The sequence below is a fragment of the Eubalaena glacialis genome, chromosome 18 (assembly GCF_028564815.1).
Source record: "Eubalaena glacialis isolate mEubGla1 chromosome 18, mEubGla1.1.hap2.+ XY, whole genome shotgun sequence".
Lineage (NCBI taxonomy): Eukaryota > Metazoa > Chordata > Mammalia > Artiodactyla > Balaenidae > Eubalaena > Eubalaena glacialis.
In genome coordinates, this window is record NC_083733.1 from 3,510,023 (window position 1) to 3,535,534 (window position 25,512).

At 57.2% G+C, this 25,512-nt stretch overlaps 1 protein-coding gene across 1 annotated transcript in view; it reads left to right on the forward strand.

Moving 5' to 3' along the window:
* Positions 1 to 7,877: 7,877 nt before the first annotated feature.
* The window catches only part of C18H16orf74 (chromosome 18 C16orf74 homolog), a 30,462-nt gene continuing 12,827 nt past the window's right edge, over positions 7,878 to 25,512 (forward strand). The window contains exons 1-3 of the mRNA XM_061172679.1: positions 7,878 to 8,049; positions 9,394 to 9,452; positions 16,869 to 16,913. Coding sequence (XP_061028662.1) covers positions 16,886 to 16,913 — 28 coding nt within the window. The 5' untranslated portion in view covers positions 7,878 to 8,049; positions 9,394 to 9,452; positions 16,869 to 16,885. The remainder of the gene's footprint in view (positions 8,050 to 9,393; positions 9,453 to 16,868; positions 16,914 to 25,512) is intronic.

Genomic DNA, 25,512 nt, shown 5'->3' on the forward strand with positions numbered 1-25,512 from the left:
TTTTGAGGTACATCCGTGTCGGGAAATACCGGTGCTTCCTGCCGTCTTATGGCTGAGTAATATTCCATGGTGTGGGTGGACCAGTTTACTTATCCATACATTAGTGGACGGACCGCTGGATTGTTTCCACCTTTTGGTTCTTGTGACTAGTGCTGCTGTGAACATCTGTGTAGAAGTCTTTGTGTGGACATGTGTTTTCATTTCTCTTGGGTAGATGCCTAGAAGTGGAATTGATAGATTGGTAACTAAATGTTTAACTTTCTAAGAATCTGCCAAGCTGGACTCCAAAGTGGCTGCATCACTTTATACTCCCAGCAGTAATTTAAGAGTTTCTCCACATTCTCACCAACATTTGTTATTTTCCTTTTATTTTTTTGATTAAAGTCATCCGAGTGCATGTGAAGTGGTATCTCATTGTGGTTTTGACTTGCAAAACCCTTAAGACTAATGACATTGTGCTTCTTTTCATGTGCTTCTTGACCATTTGTAGATCTTCTTTGGTGAAATATCTATTCTAATCTTTAAAAAAGTTTTTTTAATTTAAATGTCAGTTGTTAATTGGGTTATTTGCCTTCTCACTGTTGAGTTCTGAGAGTCCTTTATGTATTTAGTCCCTGATCAGTATATGATTTGCCAACGTGTTCTCCCCATCTGCAGCTTGGCTTTTCATTTCCGTAATGGTGTCTTTTGAAGTTTTTAATTTTGATGAAGTGGCCATCGATATGTGTGACTTCCCCTCTATTGGTGGACGCTGCTTTGGCGCCAGGCATAGCGCAGGAACCAGGCTCTGTCCTCACTAGCCCAAGACCCGGGGCAAGTGACAACACCTCTCTGGGCATCCGTCACCTCATGTGCAAAAGGGGGACAATGATAGTACCTACCTCAGAAAGCTGTGCAGAGTTGTACTTAAAACAGTGCCTGGTGCCCAGTTAGCTCAAAACAAACCTTAGCTATGGATTGTGGTTCCTTCAGGGAATTTACATTCACTCTCACTTTGGATCCTTACTGCAGCCCTCGGAGCTGGTGCTCCTTACCCCATTTTAGGGTGAAAAACAGAGACTCAAAAAGCTGAGTGACTTGCTTGAGGTCCCACAGACTGCAAGGGGCCACAGAGGTGTCACCCCAAGTGAGGGTTCCAGACCTGCTGCTTCGCCTCCCGACGGCTGACCCCCGGAGGCAAAGGGAGGCTCCCTCCCCGGACCCAGCAAGCCCAGGCAGAAGCTGTCCCCTGGGGACACTAAACCAGCACGGGCCAGGCACCGGCCAGCAGGGGACGCAGAGACGAGGGACTCATCACCACTGCTCCAAGCCAAGCCTGTGCTCTGGGGGGAGACGAAGTGAGATTGGAGGGCCCCGGGCGGAGTTGGGGGCACTGAGGAGGGGCCAGACCCAGCCTGGGGTGTGGAAGGGGGCGTCTCAGCCTCTTCCGGGGTGGGGTTAAGCCCTGGGCCCCTTCTGACGGCCTGGCCTCCGGAGCTACAATGCGAGTCTGTGGCTCTCTGGTGATCCTCTCGGGCAGACAGGCCTGCAGACTGAGGTGTCCCGGGCCGCGTGGCCCGCCTACCCTTCACCTGGGACCTGTCTCCCCAGGGCCTGTGTTGCTTTTCTAACTTCGGGAATTTTCAAACTTGCATGTGGAGAGGAGACAGCACAACCAATCCCCGCATACCCATCACCCGGATCCAACACTGGCCTTTCCAGGGCCATTCTCGTCTGTTCTCCCATCCTCTGAATAAATTCCAGGCGTCATATCACTGCGTTCCAAAATCCCGCAGTACAAGTGCGGGCACACACATGCACACAAGGGTTTCCCCAGAAAGAAAGGAACTACCTGCCACCCACTCCGTACTGGTGGGTCCTGGTGAGAGAGGCCGGCCCTGCCCCTTTGCAGCCAGACGTCCTCAGTCCAGGCCGTTTCACCTCTCTGAGCCGCAGTTTCCTCATCTGTACAATGGGATAGCAGTGCCTACTGCCTGGCAAGATGGCTGTGGAGATTAGCCAAGACTGCAGCCTGTCTGTGGGTGCACAGGTGGACAGCAGGACAGTTAACAGCACAGCAGGGAAGGCTAACCCCAACGTCGGAGGGGAGGGAGGGGAGAGAATGGGATGGGGGAGTGACACGCAGATCTTCAAATACCTGCAACAACGAATTCTTAGGGGGAAAAAACCTCAAGCAAAGGTAGCAAGTTATAGGTGTATATTTTCTCATGCTCTCTGCTTTTTTGGACATTGGAACAGTTCATAAATCTAATTGCAGCAAATTAAAGCTGCAGTTAGATCACGTCTCTGCTTGACACTTAGTAGGAGCCTGGCTCAGCGACCTATTGCTCTGTAACAAACATCCCCAAACGTAAAACAGCAGTAACTTAAAACAGCCACCATTGTATATTTTCTCCCAACTCTGTGGGTTGCCTGGGCTCAGCCAGGTGGTTCTTGGGCATCTCATGGCACCGGCTGGGGCTGCTGTCACCTGGTGGGGACTTGCCTGGGCTGGATGTCCAGCCTGGCTCACACACATGGTGGGTGTGGGGGACTGGGCATCAGCTGGGAGCTCAGCCGGAGCTCTGCCAGGCAGTCTACACCCGGGCTGTCCCTGTGACTTGGGCGTCTCAGCATGGCGGTGGGGTTCTGAGAGGGAGCCTTCCCGAGAGCAAATCTTCCCAGATGGAGGAAGCAGAAGGCCCTGGGGCTCCGTAGGGCTTAGTCCCGGAAAAGGCACATCATTGCTTCTTTTGCATTCTGTTGGCCTCGCAGTCTCAGGGCCATAGGGTCAAGGAGAGGAAATGAATGTCGCCTTTCAGTGGGGGAGGGAGGAAGAATTTGCAGCCTGCAACCGTCTTTAACCTACCACTATGATCAACAATTGATTGTTGAATATGAAACTGAATTTCACAGACATGCCTCAAATAGGGAATTAGCTGCAGGTGAGGCCTGGGGGTTTGTGAATGCACCGATCTCCCCCCTCCCCCCCCACCAGCCCTGCTCCCCACCCTCCTCGACAGCTTGTGGAGCCCCTCTGGGCCCGAAATCCTCCAATGCCACGTGTGACTGGGTAGCGCTCTCCGGGTGTGGGGAGGTCATGCCGTGGTGACCAGGAAGGCCGGGCTTCTCAGACCCATGCAGGGTCTGCTGGCCGTCCAGTCTGCAGGACACCCACTCTCCCACCCTGCTGCCACGGCTGGGGGCTCCCAAGTGCCCCTATTCACGGGTGTCCTGGGCTGGGATGGTCTTTAGCCAGCTACGGCCCCTGCTGAGCCTTGGGCCTGCCCTGATGTCCTTCCAGGCTCAAAAAATGTCCGGGGCGAGCGCTGTTGTCTCAGCCTCGGCTCCCTCTGGTGCCCTCCCTGGGGTGGCTCCAGTGCCGCCTCGCCTCCACCACTGTCGTCACCCGCGCTGCCCCTTGCTGGCAACTGGAAGGGGCACAGGCGGGCAGGGCTGTGCAGACAGAACCACACCCTCCCTGTTCTGGGCTGGGCAACCTTACAGTCGCTCCCTCCCCAGCAGCCGCCCCGGGCAGCTCCCCTGGCTTGGCATTCAAGCAGATGGCTCCCTTTGGGAATGGTCTCGCACCTGCTGCTCTCCTTGCAATGCGTCTGGTCCCCCCGTCCCCGGAAACCTTCCGAGGACTTGCAGTTCTTTATTGGTTTGTTCAAACCCCCGATGCGTTCCACACGTGTGTCCGGAGCGCCTGCCCTGTGCTGGGCCCTGCGCCCCAGGCCGAGGCTGGGAGGCCAGTACTGCGGACCTGGTCCCTGTCCTCCGGGGGTTTCCCTGCCAGTGAGACCCAGACCTTCAGTCATCGCATTGATGAACCCACGGCAGCCTGCGGTCTGCCAGGCAAAGGGACACTTGCCCAGATCCGTGAAAGTTGGGGGGAGCTCACTGGACAAGGGCAGGGGGGAGGGACATCTCAGGAGGAAGAACTGTCCTACAAATCTGGTCCTTTTCTGCCCTCCATGGGCCATGCCCTGAACCCAGAACCTCACAGCAAGCGTTTCCTCCTGATACTCACGCGGGACCCGGCTCCCTTCGGCGGCTTCTCAAAGGCCACCTTCTCCGAGTTCTCATCCACCTCGTCTAAAGTTTTAGCTCCCCACCCTTTACAGCCTCCTCTGTTTTATTTTCCCTCCTTAGCACTTAGACTCTGACATCCACAGGGGGCAAGGACTGTCTCGTTCACTCCCTGTATCCTCAGAGCCTGGAACTGTTGCTGACACATGGCAGGTGCTCAGTGCACGTTGGAATCCTTGTAGAATCATGCACAGGAGGTGAGTCCCCAAGGGGAGGAGAGGGTGGAATTGCTCTCATTAGCCTTCTCCTGTGTCCCCTGCAGACCAAGGGGCTGAGAAGGGAGGGCTTTGCGGGACAAGCATCAGGGGCCCGACTTCCCAAATCACCACCCCTCGGGGCCCACACCTGAGGAATCCCCACCTCCAGCACCTGCCTTTTCCCAAAGCTCCGGGCGATTCTGATCACAGACAGGTGTGGGCTGCTGTCTTGATCTCCAGGGTCTGTGGGTTCAAGGCTGACCCCTCCTCTTCAGTCACTGCAGCTGCTTCCAGGTGTGTGGTACAAGGTAAGCCCACTGAGCTGAACTCTCCTCCAGAGCCCGTGGGGTCCCCACCACCAGCTTCCTCTACCCCCCCCCACCCCAAAACAAGACCAACTTCCTGGGCACCTCACCTGGCTGCCAGGAAAATGCTGTCCAAGTGGTCTCTCTCTCTCTCTTTAAACAAAAAAACAAAAAAAAAACACCCCACTTTATTTCGGAAAATTTCAAACACATACAAAAGTAGAGAGAATAGTATAATGAGCCTCCATGTACCCATCACTTAACTTCAACTATTATCAACATTTGCCGTTGTCTTCATCTCCCTCTACCCCTCCCATCCTCACTCTGCCACCTTTTTATTTTCCATGTCTTTTAAAGCAAACCTCATCTTTGTACTAATTCACTCATAAATACTTTTCCACATGGATCACTAACAGATAAGGGCTTTAGAAAACACAGTGATATCACTGTCACAACTATTAACATTAGTAGTAATTTCTTTTTTAAAATTATTTATTTATTTATTTATTTGGCTGCGTCGGGTCCCAGTTGCGGCGCTCGGGATCTTCTTAGTTGTGGTGTGCGAACTCCCAGTCGCGGTACCCATGTGGGACCTAGCTCCCCGACCAGGGATCAAACCCAGGCCCCCTGCCCTGGGAGCGTGGTGTCCTATCCACTGGAACACCAGGGAAGTCCCAGTAATTTCTTAATATGATCTAATACTCAGACTATGTTCAATTTTCTAGTATCTCACAAATATATTTTTCTAGTTGGTTTGTTCAGATCAGGACCCGTCCAGACCGCACAGATGTGCATTACGTTGATCTGTGTCTGAAGTGTCTATCCTTCCAAGTGGGCTCTGACCCTCAAATCGAGGTTCTCCGTGGTATCAGCCGATTAACGTATGTGGGAGTTTTTACAGAACAAACAGCCATACCTGGGCCCTACCTGGACCAATTAGGTCGGGGTCCCTGGGGTGAACCCGAGCCTGGGTGTTTGCTTCACTCATTTATATTTATTTATTGGTTAAGCGCCGCCCTCGGGGATCCTGGCATGCTGCCAGGGCTGGGACCCACTGGAATATTCTCAGGGGTTCTCAAGGCACTAGCAGTCGTGCCCCCCAGGGTGTCCCCTGGCAACGTCTGGGGAGGTTTTTGGTTATCACCACTTGGGGAGGGGGCTATGCTACTGGCCTTTAGTGGGTGGAAGCCAGGGATGCTGCCCAGCATCCTACAGTGCCCAGGGCAGCCCCCCATGGCAGATCATTATCCAGCCCCAGCGTCAAAGTGCTGACATTGAGAAATCCTGATCCTGAAGCACAAGCCCTGCTGTTCTCAGGCCTCCTGGGGGAGGAAGCAAATTAAACTGGATTCTTTCCATTCCTCATCTCAACCCCATACAGTCGACAAAACGCATCCGCCTGGGCCTCCTCACATTAGCCCCGCGTCCCCTCCCCCAGTGCTGAGACTGGCCACTCCTCTCTCACCACTCCGCTGCGGGATGACCTGTGGCCTCCCTCTGCTGCGGGCCCCGCACCTGGGAAATGGAGAGAGCAGGGCTGTCCTGAGCAGGCGGTGACAGCAGGCCACGTGCCTAAGGAGCGCTCAGTCAGTGACAGTTATGCTGTTCACTGCGGTACCCGGTGCCCGGCGCAGAATAGATGCTCAAAAAGTGCTTACAGAAATGAATGGTCTATACACTAATATGTATAAAATAGATAACTAATAAGAACCTGCTGTATTAAAAAAAAAAGAAAAGAAATGAATGGGTCCCCATTTCTCCTTGTGGAAACTGGGGCCCAGAGACAGGCTGATCTCACAACCAGTGCCCAGCATTCGGCCTGCTCAGGGCTTCTCGGCCGGCAGAAAGGGCCTTGCTTCCGTGACAAGAATGTGGTTGGCTGTGCCCGCCGTCTCTGGAGGCCTCCCCACCCCTTTGTTGCCACCATCACAGGAGACGATGCAAAGCAGCCCTGCCCCACAGCTCGCTGGGGAGGAACAAGGGCACAGGACCCTCGCATTCCACCTTCCCTCCCGAGGCTGAAGGCAGGGACTAGGACGGGTGGGGGGACATCCGGCCCCTAACCCTGCCCCCCACCTCTGTCCTTCTATTTGGAGGGGGGGGACATGATACATTTCCTGCCTGTCCCTCTGGACTGGATACGGTCAGGGGAACCAAAAGATTGTAATATTTTTAGGAATGACTCAAAGGGAGAACACGGCTAGGGCGCTGACTCTATTTCCTGCAACCCGATTCTTTCCTGCATTCACGGAAGGAGTGTCATTGTCCTGCTCTGAGACTCAGTTTCCCTTTCTAAGTCTCCAGAAGGACACAGAGCACAGGGTGTGGAGACCTTGGGCTTGTAAGACGGAGAGCTGGCCTGACAGGCTTGTGACAATGACATGAAAAACACTTGCTAGGGGGTGGCTTTGTTCTTCCTGGCATGCTGGGTAGGTGCCTGCAGAGGCCTCCTCTGTGGGAGGCCTCCTGAGAAACCCATTTGGATAAAAGGCCTCTGCACCCACACCTCTGGGAATTGGGGAATGACTATCAGCTGGGCGTCCTCAGAAACCTGAAGGCGGCCCAGCGGCCAGGAGGCAAGTCCTAACATCCCCCAGCTGGGCCGCGCCTCCTGGTTCACCTCCAGAAGTGGGGTGCAAAAGCATGTGTGGCGAGCCAAAGGGCCAGACGCTGACACCGGGGAAGCTGCCCTCTGATCACGAGGGCCATCTGAAGCCCCACAGGCCAGCGACTAGCCGGGGTGGGGGGAGGGTGCGCACTGCCAACGTCCCCAGGGCCCAGGGCGGGGGTGTCGAGATGCTGGAGCCCCCCCACTTCCCCCCTCCCCTCTCCGCAGCCTGCCGGCGGGGCCTGCTCAAGCACAGCCATCCAGTGTAGGGGGAACCCCGAGGCCCAACTTCCACCACCCAGGGCTGGGGTGCACAGCCGCAGGGGACCCGGCACCCAGCCTCGGGAGGGGCGCGCGGCGGAGAGCGCCCCCCGGGCCGCGGCCCAGACTTTCCCCGGGTTCCCCCCTCTTCGACCTCACCCTCGGGCCGGGCGAGACGAAACTAAGGAAGGCAGGGGAGTCCGCGAGGCCGGAGGCGCGGGCGCCGGGCGCACCCCTGGCCCCCTCCCTAAGGAGGCGGCGGGCGGGACCTGCTCTGCCCCCGCGCCGGGTCGGTAAGATCCGGCGCCCGCGGGCGAGGCGGGGCCGCCGTCAGCACCGCCCTCGGGGGCCAGGGAGGGGGCGGTGGGAGGCGTGCGCGCGGCGGCGGCGGCGGCGGCGGCGGCGGCGGCGGCGGCGGCGGCGGCGGCGGCGGCGGCGGCGGCTGCCGCGAGCGCCGGCCGGGGCGGAGTGGGTCTCCAGCGCGCTACCCGGCCCGGGCCAGGACCCCCGCTGCTCTCTCTTAAGGCTTGTCGCCGCGGCCCCTCGAGCCCGGCCGCCGCCGCCAGCGGCGCCGGGGCGGGCCCCACAGTGAGCCCACCAGGAAGCGGTGAGTGCCCTGCGCCGCGCGCCCCGGTGCCTGGCACGGCGCTGCCCACCCCACCCTTCTAGAAGACGCCGCTCTTCCCGAGAGCCGCAGCCCCGCGGAGCAGCGTCCACGCCCCGCCAGCCCCCGCGGCGGGAGTGGCGTCCCTGGGGCGGGCGGGGGCCCCGGGGGGCGGCGGCGGACCCTCGCGGGCTCGGGCGTGCCCCTCCAACTTCTTGCAGACTTTTCTGCGGAGACGCGGGTTTGGGGAGAGTTGGGCCTCCTCTGGCCGTGTTGCAGCTTAACACTGGGCGGGTCGGGGGAGGGGTGTGTCCCCGCGCGTGGACGCCTCCGGCCCCCCCACTCCCCACCTGCCACCCCGCGCTGTCACGAGCTCCTGGGGGACGGACCAGACCGCCACTCCTGAAAGCTGGAAAGGAGCCCGGCCGGGGGGTGGGGGCAGGAGGCCTCGAGAGGAACCATTTCCCCTCTATCGAGTATTTCAGAATATATTATTTATGAACCGCCTCACTTAAGGGCCCCCTTCGCTCCCAGAGCATCAAAGCAGGTTTGCAATCTCGAAGGGCGATTTGAGTGTGAACGCACTCGCCACTCTCCCGGCCCGCTGTGCTCAGCGGACCTGGGGGGAGGCACTCCTTACAAAGGTTGACCCGTAGCCCGGCGTGGCCAGCCTGGTGGGCGGGGTCAGGGCGGCCGGGACCTCTCTCAGACTGCCCCCGGCTGTCCGGCCGCGGTGGAATCAGAAAAGTCTGTGCAGGCTGAGCCTCCTTTGCCTCACTGAGGATGGGGGCGGGGGAGGAGGAGGTGAAGGCAGCCTGGTGGAAGCGCTCCTGTGATTGTACAGCCTTTGTGAAAAAACACCCCATTTTACAGATGAGGAAACTGACGCAACTGAGGCTCGGAGTGGCCCACCTGGATTGGCAGGCTCCAGGGTTTCCTGCACAGCCCCCAGGGGCGCTTGGGGAGCCTCTGTCCCAGGCAGGGTTAACTCCAGAAAGCACCCTGTTACCTGTCCAGGCCACACCCACCTTGGGTTCTGTGTCCCCACCCTGGATGGGAGGGAGGCCGGCCATGTATTTATGGAAAGACTTAATCCCTCTGCCCGTCCCAAGGAGGCTGAAACCTCCACCAGGCTAATCTCCTCTCCCTGGAAGCCTTTCTCTTGGCCAGTGGGGTGCCCTCCGTGGGCCCTGAGCCTGAGGTTGAGAACACCTCTGGACTTCCCCTCAGTGGCCACGGAAAGACAGCGGTGCTATTTAATGTTTATTGAGCACTAAATGATGGTACCCATCACCTGCGTTTTCTATTTTCATTCTCTGACCTAATACTGTTATCTCCATTTTACAGATGAGGACACAGAAGCTTGTAAAGATAAAGTGACTGATACAGGGTCACGCACGGGGCCGGTAAGTGGCAAGGCCGGGCCTTGGACCCCTAGCCCTCACAGTGTAGGACCACCAAGTACAAGCCTTCCCCCATGAAAATATTGTTAATGTATAATATACACAGAGTAATGTGTACACATTAAAAGTGTACACCCAGATCAAGAAACAGAAATTCCCCAGGAACCCACTCATACCCCATGGAGCCGCAGTCTCCCCTGGGAGCCGTGGGTGGTTCTGTGTGTACCACAGGCAGTGTCACATTGTAGTTACTTTTTATTTGGTGCAAAGAATACAATAGTTTACTTTTCTCTTTGCACTGCAAACCTGCAGGGAGTGACTAGGAGTTTGTGACTCCTAACTTCAAGGCTGCTGTAAAAACAATGACATGTTTTCTACTTAACCCCATGATTAATTAACCATTAGCCTAACTTCTAGTACAATACCCCTTATTCTGAAACATTTTTATTGATGTATAACATAGGGAAAGTTGCACAAATCCTAAGTGTTGAGCTTAATCTCACAGAGGCCCCGAGGTGGCAGTGGGCAAGTATTGTGCTCAGACTTACATGGTCAGTCAGCGGAAGGCCACGGCTAGACCCCAGGTGGCCCAAGACCCTGTCCGGTGACAGCGAAGCGGGTGGGGATTTTGGTGGGCACCTTGCCCCTGCCCCCAGGCCCATCCTCTTTCGCTTCCTGTTGGCAAGCAGCTGTGGGCCAGGCAAGTGCCTCCTGCAGGTGTGTGGGCTAAAGCCAGGGAGAGGCTCGTGTTTGCACTCTGTGTACCAGGATGGGAGGCATGTTAACGCTTGTAGCATCTGTTCCCAGCGCAGTCCCTTTGACTGGTATTGCAGGAATTCTAATCCTGTTGTAAAAGGAAAGTGCCCTTTTTAAAAAAGGAAGAAAACCAAGATGTGTTGCATGCCTGCTGGGAGCCCTGATTGGCCAGTCTGTTAGTACGTCTTCCCTGTGTTTGCAGTAAGGAAACAGGCACGGAGAGCTTGCCCAGACTCCCCCAGCTGGGAGGGGAATCTGATTCCATCTGGTCTGGTGGGTCCACCCGCCTAGGCAAAGGGTCACATTCCTCAGCTATGATTCTTCACACCTGCCCTCTCCTTGGTCCTCAAGTGAGATCTTGGTTCAGGGTGTGAGGCCCTGTGCCTGGGCTGAGTCATGACCTCCACGGGGCTTTTCTGATTTCATCTGGGAGGTTGACTCCACAGAGACCAAGTTCAGGCTTCTAGCCCGATTCTGCCTTTCATTGACTTTCCCTGTCTAGGCCTCCATGGCCTCATCTGGGAAACCCAGGTGACAACCCTTGTGTAGGGTTGCCAGGTTTAGCAAATAAAAATACAGGCCGCCCAGTTCAATGTGAATTGCAGATAAATGATGGGTGATGATTGGTAGGAGTATGTCCCATGCAGTAGTCGGGCATCCTGTATTTTATTTGACCAGTTCCAGATCTGCAGGATTCATGCCAGGAGGGGTTTTATTTCATCCTCTACAGCCCAACCTCCATGATCCACCAAAGCAGAAACTGAAGGGAATCAGCCGACATTGGCCAGAATTCTACAAGCAGGGTCCCTTCAGCCCTTGAGTGGTTCTTGTGTCTCCGGTACACAGTGCTACATCTTCTTTACTTTTTACTTTGTGCAGAGAACACGTTTGTTTACTGTTCTCTTCGCATTGCAAACCTGCAGGGGGTGAGCTGGCCAGCACTCACGGCTGCGAGCTGGTAGTTTGTGGCTTTTACCTGCAAGGCGGCTATAAAGACAGTAACGGACACCTTGGCCAAGTGTGTCCTTTCCCCATGGCTTTAGAGAGGCCGTGTGGGTGCAAAGCAGCAGATATCCCATCTCTCTCTCCACCTCTCAGGGGAGGGGCAGACCTCCTGCAGGAGGAAGTAACTTTTTATCACTCACTGCCCATCCCTGTCACCAGAGAGGATCCTGTCGTGGCCATTTGGCTTTAGGGAGATTTTTATGCCTGGGTGCAAGAAAGAACCTGTTCTAACTCAAGCTGTTGTGCAAATAAGTAACAATCTGATATTTTGAATGGAACATAAACAGACCCCGATTCAATATGAAAGGGAGGTTTTTCACACTCCTGCGAATGTGTGAAAGAGAGAGAACATTTATACCTAAACTAGCAGTTCTCTTGGGTCCGACTGCTTTCCTACCATCATGCCAAGCTAAGGGGGCCCCTCTCATGAAATCTTTCCTTTCCGCCCATTCAATCTTTATTTTCTAATTACAAAAATGTGTATCTTTGTAACAAATTCAGACGGTATAGACCTCCGCGAGTAGAATGGTAGACACTGAAGCCATGTGGTGAGATCAGCCGGGCTATGGGCTGCGGCTCCCTGGCCGCTTGACCGCTTGGAGCTCCGTTCCCTCCCGTGTACAGTGGGGCTGGGGATGATGTTATCTCCTCGGGTGTTGTCAGGGTTAGGAACTTTTGTAATGCACTCGGCCTCTTGAAAGCATTAGCCTGACGTCTGTCAGCTGTTAGTGTCGTGATGGTGGCTTTTGGGGGGATGTAGCCCCACTCCCCACAGTTAGGCGTCGGTATGGCTACCGTTTGGACGGATGAAGGATCAAGCTTGCCTTCCTCATTGCCAGACATCCCATCCCATCCCACGTACGGGGGGTGTCTCCCACAGAGGCATCTGCCGTCCCTGCAGGGGGCTGACCCCCCAGCCCACTCACGAAGGGAGTGGAGTGGATGGGGCTCCGTCCACAGTCCTACATAAATCACCCTGGGGAGCGATTCCTCCTGCTGTGACAGGCCACACCTCGGAATCCGGGACCACGTGGCAGGGTGCCCCTGGTTCTCTTCCCACGCAGCACCCTCAGAGGATGCTGAATGGTGACATTACGACATGTATGGTTGGCAGTGAGGTGATGATGACGGTGACACCTGTCCCAGGGCCTGTCCTGGAGGCTGGGCCCGGATGCCTGATGAGGACGCAGAGCCCGGGAGGCAGAGCATCAGCGTCTCAGGCTCAGAGAGGGGAATGACTGGCCTAAGGTCACACAGCTTGCACAGACCCCCAGTTCCTCTCAGCCACTCCCAAGCCCCATCACCTTCCTTCTGCCCGTGTGGGGCGTTACAGCAGCGTGCACTGGCATGAGAAAAGTCGGTTAGTGAAAACTCCATTGGGGAGTTTTAGAAACCAGAGATAGAATCACTACACGTAGACAAGACCTCCTGATGCCGCATTTGCCTGACCCTGGCACAGCTTCCTGTCCCCCAGTGTCCCCTAAATCCAGGCTGCCAGGTCCTCTTCCTCCTCCTTTCTTCCTTCTTTCCCTGAGTGTTTTGAGATAGGCATTTACTTATTTATTTATTTATTTATCTATTTTTGGCTGCGTTGGGTCTTCGTTGCTGCGCGCGGGCTTCTCATTGCGGTGGCTTCTCTTGTTGCAGAGCATGGGCTCTAGGCGCGCGGGCTTCAGTAGTTGTGGCACGCGGGCTCAGTAGTTGTGGCGCACGGGCTTAGTTGCTCCGCGGCATGTGGGATCTTCCCGGACCAGGGCTCAAACCCGTGTCCCCTGCATTGGCAGGCGGATTCTCAACCACTGTGCCACCAGGGAAGCCTCCAGAGACAGGACAATTTTCTGGGGGGAACAGTGTGACACAGCGCCTTCCCCCAGCCAGAGCTGCAGTCCCTGGCCGCCCCTCCAGCCACATCAGAGAAGTTGTAGGAAAGCCCGATCTGATGCTCCAGCTGCGGGGGCTGGGTAACTCTGGTTGAGCTGCTCTCTGCTTTCCTTTCCTTTGTTGAATGCTTCTCTTGAAATAGTTTCAAGCTTGCAGAAAACTTGCAGGAACAGGAGGTGCTACTGTATATCCTTCACCGTTCAGCCACAGTTGCTTTATGGGCTTGAGGCGCGTTAAGATTTCTGGCCGAACTCTGTGAGTTAAGCTGCAGAAATGATGGCCCTGGAATCTGAACACTTCAGTGTGTGTTTCCTAAGAACAAGGACCGTCTCTTGCAAAATACAGCCCAACGATCAAAATCAGAAGACTCGACATTGGCCTCATACTGTCACCTCCTAGGCAGTTGTCTCTCTTTTGACCATTTTATTACTTTTCAAACAGACACAAAAGTATGTCACGAACTCCCATGTCCCAGCTTCAACAGCAGATGGCGTCCCCAGCCCCCCCACATCACTGCTGCAGTGAAGTCCTGACATCACTTTATCAGTGAGGACTTCAGCGTGAATCACTGTATTATAAACCCTGCGCTGGGATGTGTTGTAAACTCTGTTGGGTGGGCTGTGACCAGCACTTACTGGAGACAGAATGGAAGAGCCATAGACTATGAAATCAGAGTGCTGCCCACAGCATCTGTACAGTTGTGATGTTAAGTGTGCCTAGCAGGGGTCCTGACCTCAGGGGCAGACCGCTGGGCAGGAGACCCAGCTTGGGGGAGAGGGGTAGGGTGGGCAGAGACGACGGAGGTAAGCTCTGGGGTTGAAAACATGGGCTTGAAATTCCGATCCCACCATCTGCTCCCCATATGACCTTTCTGCAGGTTAACTAATAACCTCTTGGTGCCTCAGTTTCCCCATCAGCAAAGTGAGGGTAGGAATGGTCCCAATCTCACCGGGCTGTTGTGAGGCTTAACTGACCATGAATCTCTGTCAGGTTGCTCTGGAGGGTGCTGGGCACATAGTGGATGCTCAGAAAGGTGCCCAGTATTCCCATAGGTCTGCTCTCGGGCTCTCTCTCCTCCAGCCCCAGTCCCCCTTTCCCCTAAGGAAGGATGCACTCTCCCTGGCATCTCATCTTGCACATTAGAGTCCCCCCACTGCCCCCCACCCCGGGAGCTTTTGAAAATCCCAGTGCCAGGCCGCACCCCAGGCCAGTTACCAGGAATCTCTGGCGGAGGGACCCAGGCATCGGTGTTTTTGTAAAGCGCCTGGCGATTCTGACTCTCAGGCTGCTCAGAGCATCACCTGGTTCTTGTTGGGATGCAGCTCCTGAGCCTGCGGGCGGGGCGGGGTCTGAGAGCCTCCATTTTTCACAGCCTCCCTGTGGTGGTACTGATGCTGCTGGACCAGGAGCAGCTCTGAGCAGTGAGGCCCTGGCGAAGAGGCTCCAGCGGGAAACCACCGCCTCCCTCCCCTCCACCACTGTCATATATAGTAGCAGCCGACACTGCTGGGACCTTTGCTGTGTGCCGCGCAGAGCAAAGCCCTTTCACAGTCACCCCCTCCCAACATCCAGTCCTCAGTTGACACCACTGCACGCGCATCAGCCCCGTTTTACAGACGAAGAGAGTGAAGTCTTGGCAGGTTAAGAAACCTGCCTGCGGTCACATGGCTGAGCCAGGCTCTGGTCCCAGCCAGGGCAACGTTTCCCTTAGCACACAGCTGTCCTGAATCTGTTCCCAAAGTTGTCTGTCTGTCCGCCCTCCCTTTCTCTCCCTCTCTCTCCGCCTCTCTCTCCCTCCCTCTCTCCCTCCCCCCTCCCCCTTTCTCCCTCTCTCCCTCTCCTTCCCCCCTTCCCTCCCTCCTAGCCCCCCAGGCCATCCCCTAGTGGACGTCTTCTGTCCACCTCCTACCGGCCCACAAGTTCAACCTGGCTAAAATTGAAGCCTTTATCTCGGCCCCTCCTCCAGACTGACCCCTCTCGGGGTCCCACTCTCTCACAAGCCTGAGCCTGTGCATCACGCCAACTTCCAGCTGCTTCTCCCTCCGTACCCTCACTGCCCCGCTGTCTTCACCACTCAGCCTCCACAGTTTCTGGCCCAGAGCCGAGCTGCTCTGACCTCAACAAGCACGTGGATCTCGAGGGGCTTTATTAAAATGCTGATTCTCGCTCAGTGCATCCAGGTGGAGCTGAGATGCTGCATTGTTAACAAGCTCCTGGGGGTGCCAAGGCTGCTGGTAGCGAGGGCCTGGGGTGGGGAGACCGGCCTGCACAGCCCCCTAGAATGTGGAGGCTCCTACGAGCGCTCAGAATAACCTCTGAACTATGTAACCAGCCTCCAGAGACCCCACGGTCCGGCTCAGCTTTGGCCCTTCTGTGGCCTGTACCTTCCCGCCCCCCCCCCGCCCCGCCCTCTGTTTCCTCCCGTGGGCCACGCCCCTCTTGTCCTCTGGGCCGTGGCACATTCTGTTCCTGCAACCTGGGAGGCTGTTTCCTGCTTGGCTCACTCCTGTCTTTGGGGACATGGTCCCCAGACCTCCCAGGCTGGGGCTGGAACCCTCCTCTGGCCTCCTGGCATCCATCAGCTTCCCCTGGGCTCACCACGCCTCTGTTGGTGCCAGTTTGCCTACATTCAGGTGCGGGGCCCCATGTGGCCTTGAATCCACTTGTGTTGGGTCTTCTGAGATCAGATGCCAGGATGGAAAATGTGCAAGAAATGTATCAATAAGGGAAATAGGGAAGGGGGCTGGGAGGTCTGAGCCCAAGGAATAGCGAGGCAGAGAAAGCAAGGAAGGGCTGGGGAGCGTCCAAGGACAGCTGGCAAAGCCAGAGGTGGCCGTCAGGGGCGCCTGCCTTGGATCTCGGCGTCGTGCAGGACAAAGAGACGACGGGCTTGCGAACACAAGGGCCCATCAGAGATCTGTGGGCGCTGCTCGCAGCCACCCCCCACCGCTGCCAGCCTAGCACACAGGTGTGTCCCTGGGAGGGAAGGGATCCCTGCCTTCACCCTCTCAGAGACCCGAGGACCCTCTGAGGTAGAAATAAGAGCCTGCAAGAGCCTCACAGACCCCTGTGGGGTGGCCCCAGCCAGGGGTCAGGACAGTAGCAGCTTGGAATCCCAGCTCCACTCCTTCTAGTAAGCTGGGTGGCCTCGGGCAGCTGCTGCCACCTCTCTGAGCCTTGATTTCCACATCCGTAAAACGGGGGCAGTAACAGCACCTCCCAGGGGTGCAACCGAGGGTTGAGTGTCAAGCCGCTGCCTCTGTTCACGCATCAACTAGTTGGAATGCTCAGGACCATCACCTTGCAGGGAGATCGTGGGAACGGGCTGGGAAATTTTAACACTGGGGACTGGGTTCCCTTCATCTGTTAGATCTCTGAAGAATTTGCATTTTAGAAGAGGGGCAGCGTTGTAACAAAAGGCACACCCATTTTGCGAGCTCAGGGCCCCCCAGCAGCCCCACCCAGGGCCCCCTTGTCCCCAAAGCCAGCCACGCTCTGATGGTTCTGCCTCATCAGCCCGGGCCAGGCCTCACCGGCACCTTCACCAGCTCGGCCGCCGCTCTGGGCCTCCTCCAGTATATTTAGCTTTGAGGCGCCTGAAAGTTTTTTCCACCAGCACACCCTCGTCTCTGAGCAAATTCAGCCCAGCTGTAGCGGGCAAGCGCCGTGGCCTCGGCCGCGGTTTCTCTCCGCGCTACTTCCTGTTGTGCACCCATCAGGCCGGGGGCGGGGCCTGGCCACGCGTGGCCGATACAAACAAGCCTCTCCTCTCCTCAGGCTGCAGAGGCACCGACATGGGGCTGAAGCTGACCTGCCTGAAAGGTAAGCGGGTGGCTCTCCCTCCAGCTCTTAAGGGGGGGCGGGGGAGGTGGGGTGAGGCAGGAGAGAGGGTAGACCCTGAGACCCCAGTGTTGCTGCGCCTGAGACGGAAGGGGCACGCCCACTAAAGGCAGCACCTGCACACAGTAGGCGCCGTATGAGTGTGTGCTCCGACTCTGAGCACTCCTCCAGGCCTTCCGTTTCCCTGGAGCTGAGTGATGGGGGAACGTCCCAGGGCCCCCCACGCTTTGGTTGCCCCCTCGGAGGGATGAATCCCAGGCTGTGCAGAGCCAGGGGGTAAGAGGTCCTGGAGGAAGGTGCCACGCCTGCACGGGGGCGTTCTCTGTCCACCCCGAGGGCCTGTTATCACTGAGATAGGTGGTCCCACCTGCCGGGTGCTGGGGAAGGAGGGCTGGGAGAGGGGAAAGGCCAGCCGGGAGAAAGTTCTAGGGCACAGAGTCATTGACGGGTGATGTAGGCACTGGCAGAGGCAGCCCAGACCTCTGTCTTGTGCTCTGGACCTTTCCGTCCAGCGTCTGGATGTCCCAGGAGCACCTCAGACCCACACGGCCCACGCGAAGTTCATTATTTGGTGACAAATGCTCCCACCCCATGTCTCCCCAGCCTGAAGTCTGGGAGTCGCCCTGGTGGCCCCTCGCCCACGTACAGCATGCCCACCAGCCCCTGACTCCCCTCCTGCCTGTCTCAGGCCTTCCCCCAGCTCCATCCCTCTGCCACAGGAAGTCAGGAGGTATGGGAGGGGCCCCCCCGGGATGAGGGACCAGCCTTCAGGTCCTGCTGCTGGGATGAGTGAGCTCCAGTGAGCCTCTGGTTGGCCCTCGGAGGGGGGCAGGGCATCTTGATGGATAGCTCCTCCAAGACTGTGGGCCAGTGGGGAGCAGTGCTCCCCCCGGACGAGTGGGGGGAGGTGTTTGTTGAGCGGGCATCCGGGAGGGTTAGCTCCGAACGCTTGGAGCTCAAGGACCCTTTTCCCTTAGATTTTGCTGTGGGTCTCCCCAGTGCTGGGCACAGAGCAGGCGTCCAGGCCAAGCTTTTTGTTTGGGTTTTTGATTGTGGTAAAATGTACATAACATAAAATGTGCCATCTTAACCATTTTTAGGCATACAATTCAGTGGCATTGAGTACATTCACATTGTTGTGCAACCATCCCCACCATCCGTCTCCAGAACTTCTCCATCTTCTCCAACTGAAACTCTGTCCCCATTAAACACTGACTCACCCTTCCCCTCCCCCAGCCCTGACACCTACAACCTACTTTCCGTCCCTGAATTTGCCCCCTCCGGGTGCCTCACATAAGTGGAATCATACGGCCTCTGTCCTTTTGTGTCTGGCTTAACTTCACTCAGCATAATGGGGAAGCTTCGTCCATGTTGTAGCAGGTGTGTCAGAATATCCTTCCTTTTCGTGGCTGAATAATATTCCGTTGTGTGTGTAGACCACGTTTGGTTTATCCGTTTATCCCTTGATGGAGACTGGGCTGCTCCCGCACTTGGCTGTTGTGTCAGGACATCTTTGACAAACCAAGATCCTGGAGGGGCCTCTGGGGACCACTTGCCTTCCAGCCCGAGGCTGGGGGTCGGCCAGGGGAGGAGACCCAGGAGCTACAGATGCTGAGAATCCCTGGGAGAGTCCCCCACCTGCAGGACTGAAGCCCGGGCAGCAGGCTGAGTGCTCCTGGGCTGGGAGCTTTTAAAAGGGCCCTGGCGGAGCTGAGTGCTGGGAGGGGTACGGGAGCTGGCAGCCCCAAGCGAGGGGCGCTCATGCATCTTTCATCACTGGCTCTCTGGAGCCGGGCCACCGCCTTCTCCCTCCCCCAGCCCCACCCAGCCTTGGTCTCTGGAGGTGACGAGGCCCACGCAGGGTTAGGTGTGACTCAGGGCACAGGGGTGGGGGGGAGCACAGAACCCCTCTCCCTGTGTTTAACCAGGATGACCCAGGCCCCCCAGCCCAGGAGCCCTGGGTCCTCCTCCTCTTCGGAACCTCTTTCTTACGGGAAACTGCGGAGGGCTGGATCCCTGCGCCCGTGAAGTTCATGGTTATCTGTGTCCCTTCCCTCGCTGCCCACAGGTGTGGTTTCGCCTAGTTGTCGGTGCTGGGACGTGCAGTTTGTGCACTGTCTTCTATTTATTTTTTATTTAATGTTGGGTGCGAGTGCTGTATTTCTCCAGCCAGGATCACTTTCACAATTCTTTAATGCCTGTGTGTGTCCAGTTCTGCCAAGAGTGGGTCTTTGGGTTGTTTCCAGCGTGTTGCTTTTGTGGATCATGTCATTTTGATCATCTTCGCTTTCTAACTTTTTTAAATTATTATTTGTTTGAGATAAATTCCAGAAATCAGAATGACCTGGTCAAGTAGTGTGGATAAATGGTGGCTTCTTCCTGGGGGCTTGGCCCAGGCAAGGCCCTTTTCTGTGCATTCTGAGTGGGTCAATTCATCCATGCCTCCTCCCACCACGAAGTGAGTACTTCCAGAATTCCCAGTTTCCAGGTGAGGAAGCTGAGGAACAGAGAGGTCATGTAGTTGCCCGGGGCCACACAGCTGGGACCCAGGTGGGATTGGAACCCAGGCGGGCTGTCCCTGAAGCCTGGCTTTAGCCTCCGCTGGTATGGCCTCTTCAGAGGAAAACATTTTAATTCAACACTTGAAGTGACCACTGTAGCCAGAGGCTTTATCCACCCGCTCTCTTAAATCTTCACATTAACCCTGTAAGATGGTGTTTTAGTTTCCTGGGGCCATTGTAACAAATTACCACAAACTAGGGGGCTTAAAACCACAGAAATCTATTTTCTCACAGTTCTAGAGGCCAGAAGTCTGAAATCAGAGTGTCAGCAGGTCCGTGCTCTCTCTGGGGGCTTGAGGGGAGAATCCTTCCTGCCTCTTCTGGCTCCTGGGGGTTCCAGGCATCCTTGGCTTGTGGCCGCATCCCTCCTGCCTCTGCCTCTGCCTCTGCCTCCGTCTTCCCACGGCCTCCTCCCCTGTGTGTCCCTGTGTCCTTTCTCTTAGAAAGACATTGCTCTTTCCTTTGTCTTATGAAGACACCAGAGACATCTTTGGACTTAAAGCCAGTCTTAAATCCAGGATGGTTGCATCACAAGATCCTTAACTAATTACATCTGCAAAGACCTTATTTCCAAATAAGGTCACATTTTGAAGTTCTGGGTAGATGTGAATTTGGAGGGAACTCTACTCCACCCACCACAAGTCACTTCACCTCTGAGCCTCCTGCGTGTGGGACAAGAACATAGCTCTCTGTCTTATTTTTAGAACGCGCTCATTGCCTGTCTGGCAATAAAGACTCAGCCCAAGGTGGGCGATCACGAGAGTGTGACATGGGAGAGAGCAGCGCAGCTGGGCCGAAGTCCTTTTGTTTCTAGTTCCAAAGGAGGGTGGGCACAGCGGGACACTTTGAGTGGGGTCCTTGTCTCAAGGGCCTGGCTGTAGCAGCTGTGACCTGTGGGGACGGTCCGCCGTCCAGAGAGCACCTCCCTCGCACCTTCTCACCTAAGGGCTGGCGTGTCTGTCCCCGTGATCCGGGCCCTGTTCCCTAAGTGTCTTCCCCCAGTTTGCTCATCTCGTCCTCACTACAGCTGGACAGTGTAGGTAATGTTACAGATGGGGAGACTGAGGCACAGGGACGGAGGCAGGAGGGGCTTGGCTCGGCAGGCGGTGGGGAGGGGGGAGTGCTTTTCCTCGTTGCTAGCATGCTCTGTCCCGGTCGGCCTCAGGTGGCACTGCCAGGAAACAACATGATGGGGCCGTGTGGCTCTCAGCGGGGCGTCCCCAACCTGAACCCTGTACTTAACATCTTGCATTAGTGTGGTACATTCATTACAGTCAGTGAATCGATACAGATACATTATTTGAACTAAAGTCCGTGCTTTATTCTAATTTCCTAGTGTTTACTGAACGTCCCTATTCTGTCCCCGGATCCCATCTGGGACCCACCTTACGTTTAGTCATCATGTCTCCTTAGGCCCCTCTGGGCTGGGCCAGTTTCTCAGAAGTTCCTTGTCTTTGTGACCTTGACTGTCCTGAGGAGGAGTGGTCAGGTGCTTTGTAGGATGCCCCACTGTGGAGATTCGGCTGACATCGGGGCTTTTTTATAGTCTCTTTTGTGGAGTATGTGATCATGGTGAGGGTGGGGACCGAGGAGGACACAGGTGCATTCCCCAGGACACTGGGCACTGGGACCCCTGACTGCTCGGGCGTCTTTCCCGGCTCCCTTCTGGGGCTCAGAGCCTCCGCTCCCTGTAACCCAGGTTTAGGTGGTTGGGAGGTGGCAGTTACGATGCCCATTTTTCTGATTGGCGTTTGGAGGCCCAAGACCAGCCCCGGGTCGCAGCACAAGTGAGAGTCACGCCGCACTGCGCCGTTCTAGTGCAAACGCATGGTTCCAGCCGTCCCACAGCGGGGTCCAGAGTTGGTCGAGAGATTGTTCATCACACAAACGTTGATTGTGTCCCTACTGTGTGCCAGCCCACAGCCGGGTACAGGGCTTCAGGGCTGAGCAAGGCAGCCACGGTCACCGACCCCCTGGAGCCCAGAAAGTAAGGAGGAGATGCAGGTTACTTGGAACAGATATCCCAGCACAACTGCTCTGTGCTAGCACAGAAACCACCGCCCAGCCCGGGGACGGCACCGCTGAGGAAGCAGCACGCCTGAAGGAGCTGGCCTGGGAAAGAGGGGGACGGGACCGTGGCCCAGGCCACACGCACTACCCGGGCAAAGGCCGGAAGCAGGAGGGTGTCAGAGGGATTGGAGGAGGATGGCAGGTGGGCAGGCTGAGGACTGCCCTGGCCGGATGGGGCTGGAGGGAGCTGGGGTTTAGTCATCGTCGGGGACAGGAGCACAACACAAAGGTAGGAGACAAAGGCATTCGTTTGGCTGGCTAATACATCCTGAGCAGTTTTCAGAACCGCGCTGGCTCCCTGCCTTTAAAGGGAAGGTCACACAGTGGGATCCACCCCGAGGTAGAGAATAGCCAAGGCTCAATATCTTAATTTACTGAGGTTTAGTGTTCCCACCTGTGAAATGGGCCGGGGCTTCCCACCTGTGGAGATCCTGGGGGGCGTCCCTAACCGCGCCACCCCTGCGCACCTCGGAACAGAGCCCGACACACAGCAGGTGCTCCCTTCCCGTGGAGGAGAGGCCCAGGCCAGAGCTGTGCTCCTGTGTGACTTTCCATTTGTTCGGCAAACGGTCCTTGAGCGCCTGCCATGTGCCGGGCACTGCACTGGGTCCAGGGACACGGCAGCGACAAGCACGGCCCCCCTGCCCCCACGTACAGGGGACAGAAATGAATGTGTGAGCACGTGACCCGGGCTGGTAGACTTTGTGGTGAGAGCTGCAAAGGGAGTTGAACAAAGAGGTGCAGTAGAGGGGCTTGAGGCAAGTGAGGACCCCTGTGTAGTGCCGACACTGGAGCCAGCCACACAACGCGGGCCACACAACGCAGGGAACAGTGTTCTGGGCAGAGGGAACGGCAGCAAGGGCCCTGAGACGGGAACGGGCTTGGTGAGCCGATGAGCAGCGAGGAGTCGAATGTGGTTGGAATTGGGGGCGGGGCCGGGGGCCAGGCAGGAGGGGCGGAGGTCACTGGGACAGGCAGGGCCATGGCAGCTGAGTGTCGTATCAAGAATGTCTTTTCTGAGTAACAGGAGGCACTGGAATCACTCCAGAGCAGTGGCCTCGTCCTCCACTGCACATCAGGACCACTCGAGGCGCCTACAGGAGGGGGCAGCCCCGGTGCGCTGTCCAGGGCCGGGATTTAGTTTGGATGAAGCCTCCCAGGTGGTTGTCCTGTGCAGCCTGGGGTGAGAACCACCGTCTGGGGCCCGTGCCCTTGCTTTTCAGGTGGGCCTGGGGTATAGACTGACACCCAAAGGTGACAAGGACCAAGCTAGCTTGGCTGGGCTTCAGGGATGCAGGCTCCAATCCAGGGCTTGTTCTGGAACCTTCTGAACAGATCTCTGACCGGGAGACAGGGGCTTGGGGGTCTAGGAGACCCCCAGCCTGCTCAGAGGAGGGGTGGGCAATCAAAGCCTCTTCTAAACGCTGAAGCAGATGGGGCTTAGTTTAGCCCCGCCCCATCCCGGGGGACAGCTGTCAGCCCTCCTGGCTCACGGCAGGGATTTATTAAACCCAGCACCTGCCGTCCTTCCAAAGGAGGGAGGGAGGGCCCACGGCTCACAGCAGGAGGGAGAGGAGTCTCGGTCCCGAACTGGGGCCCACACGGGATTAACCTTTGTCTCCTCCTTATTCTCGGGGCTCCATGGGGTCAGGAATCACGCAGCCTTGCTCATCCCTGGAGCCCTGTTCCCGGCTGTGGGTCAGCGCACAGTAGGGACACAATAAATGTTTCCGGAATGAATACTCTCTCGACTTTAACTAAGATGTGGGACCCTCCCAGGACTGTCCCTGGATGGCTGGGGCGGCTGTGCCATCTCACTCCCTCAGCCCAGTAGGGAGGTCCACTCCTGCCTTCCAGCATCTCCTGCCATCCGCTCAGCAAGGCTCTGAGGAGACTTGCTCATGACCCCCCGGGTACAGAGGGGGAAACCGAGGCATAGGGTGGTAAAGCTCCCTGCCCCATGTCACACGGCTAGCATGTGGCCGTGCTGGGGCCCTGAGGGCCTCGGGAACCTGACCGGGCACCCTGGACACGAGGACCCCCCGCCACCCAGTTCCGTGCCCGCAGTTTCCTCTGGGCCTGGCCTGTTTGTGGAGTGAAGGCAGGATGGAGCACGAGCCTCCGGGGAGGGCAGGAGGGAGGGGACGGGACGCGGAGGAGGGGAGGCGGCGCTGGACCCACTGCCTGCTGCTGGCTGCTCTCAGTGGACAGGGACCTCGTGCCGCTCAGGACCCCCAGGCGAGGGCCGTGTTCACCGAGTGTCAGCTGCTGGCACGCGGCTGGCCTGGAAGGCGGACCGGCCTGTCTCCGCCGGGCCTGTGGAATTCCTCTCTCCCTTCTGGGCCGTGGTTCCTCAGCCTCACGGTTGGGGTGTAGACGTGATTCTGGGCCAGGACGGAGCTGCCCCACGTCCGCCTCTGACCGTCCCTCCCCCCCCACTCCCCGCCCATCCTAATGCTTCTGCCTCACGGGCTTCGCGGGGCTCCAGACAGGTGGGTGTGAAGCTCAGAGATGGGTCAACAGGTCCAGGTCTCGTGTGACCTGGCTGAGGGTCTTCAACTCCCTGAATCAGTGCTTTTTGTTTTTAACTCTAAAACAGGCAGAGTTAGACGCCACCCGGGTCAGGGCTGCTGCTGGAGGGGAAGAGGCGTGTCAGGAGCTGGGAATGGGGCCAGGGATGCGGTGTGCACGCAGACATGCTAAGATGTGCCCATACGCCTTCTTCCCTTTTGGAATGGCTTTGAAATTTTATTTATGACCGTGGGCCAGGCCTTCCATGGCCAAAGCAATGGTAAGTGATCCTGGTGTCCACCCTGAGAGACCACTGACTTGCCCGGGAGTCCGGCACACAAACGGACAGCTGTCCTCAGTCTGTCCCAGGTGGCAGGACAGACCTGTGGCCTGGGGAGCGCTTGTGGCATCAACGCCCACCGTGGGCAGCCAGGCCGGCTGAGGGCGGGGCTGGGCTTCCGCCCGTCCCATGGGAGTTCGGGAGCTGAGTGGCCCTGCAGAGCTGTTCTGGATGGAGGTGGACAGGCCTTTTACCTGGCCACCTACTGGGGAGGGCTGGCCCTGAGAGCCGGTGCTTCCTTAAGCTGTGCGCCCTAAGCGCCTTGCTTGCCTCACCCCAGCTCCACCCAGCTGGGTGAACAGCTTTCCTGGGCTGAGGGTAGGCCCTGGGAGGGGCTGAACCGTGAGCCAGCCGCGGGCAGCATCCGGGCCGCTGGGGACTAGCCTGGCCCTGGGGGGTGGGTCTGGGCCTCACAGCCCGGCATCTACTTGGGCCGGAGGCTCAGACCAGGCGCTGTGGGACAGGAAGGACCTGGCGCCGAGGACACGTGTCCTTTAAGCCAGAGCCCCCGTCACAGCCACCCGCCACAGCCAGCCTCGGCTCCTCGAGACACACCCTGATGGCCCAGCCGTGGGCTTCCCACCTGTGGGTCAGCAGGGTGGGCCGTGCAGGGGAATACTCTACAGCTGTGAAAAAGGACCGGCAGCTCTGTCTGAACGGATAGAGATTCATTTCCCACACTTGCAGTGAAGTGAAAAGAACAAGGTGCAAAACAGTGGCTCTGTTGCCACCACCTGTATTGGAAAAAGAAGAGGCATATGCCTGTGAACATATTTGCACGCATATACATAGAATATTCTGGAAGGAGACACAAGGAAACAGTAATCATGGCTGTCTCCAAGTGAAGAGGTGAAAAAGAGCTGCGTGGCTGGGGAGTGAGGTGAGAGCAGGACTCAGATGGCCCTGAGTCTCTTCCAGCTGCCTGTGTCTCTGGCCTGGGGAGACCGGCTCGACCCCATTGCCCAGGACTCTGTGAGGCTGACTCCCAGCTTCCTGGGCTCCTGCGACCACACACTGGGCCACGCTCCTCAGTGATTCAAGGGAGAAGGAGTGTTCCTGGTGGCGTTCCCATCCCCCTTCCTGCCTCTCCAGGCCTATA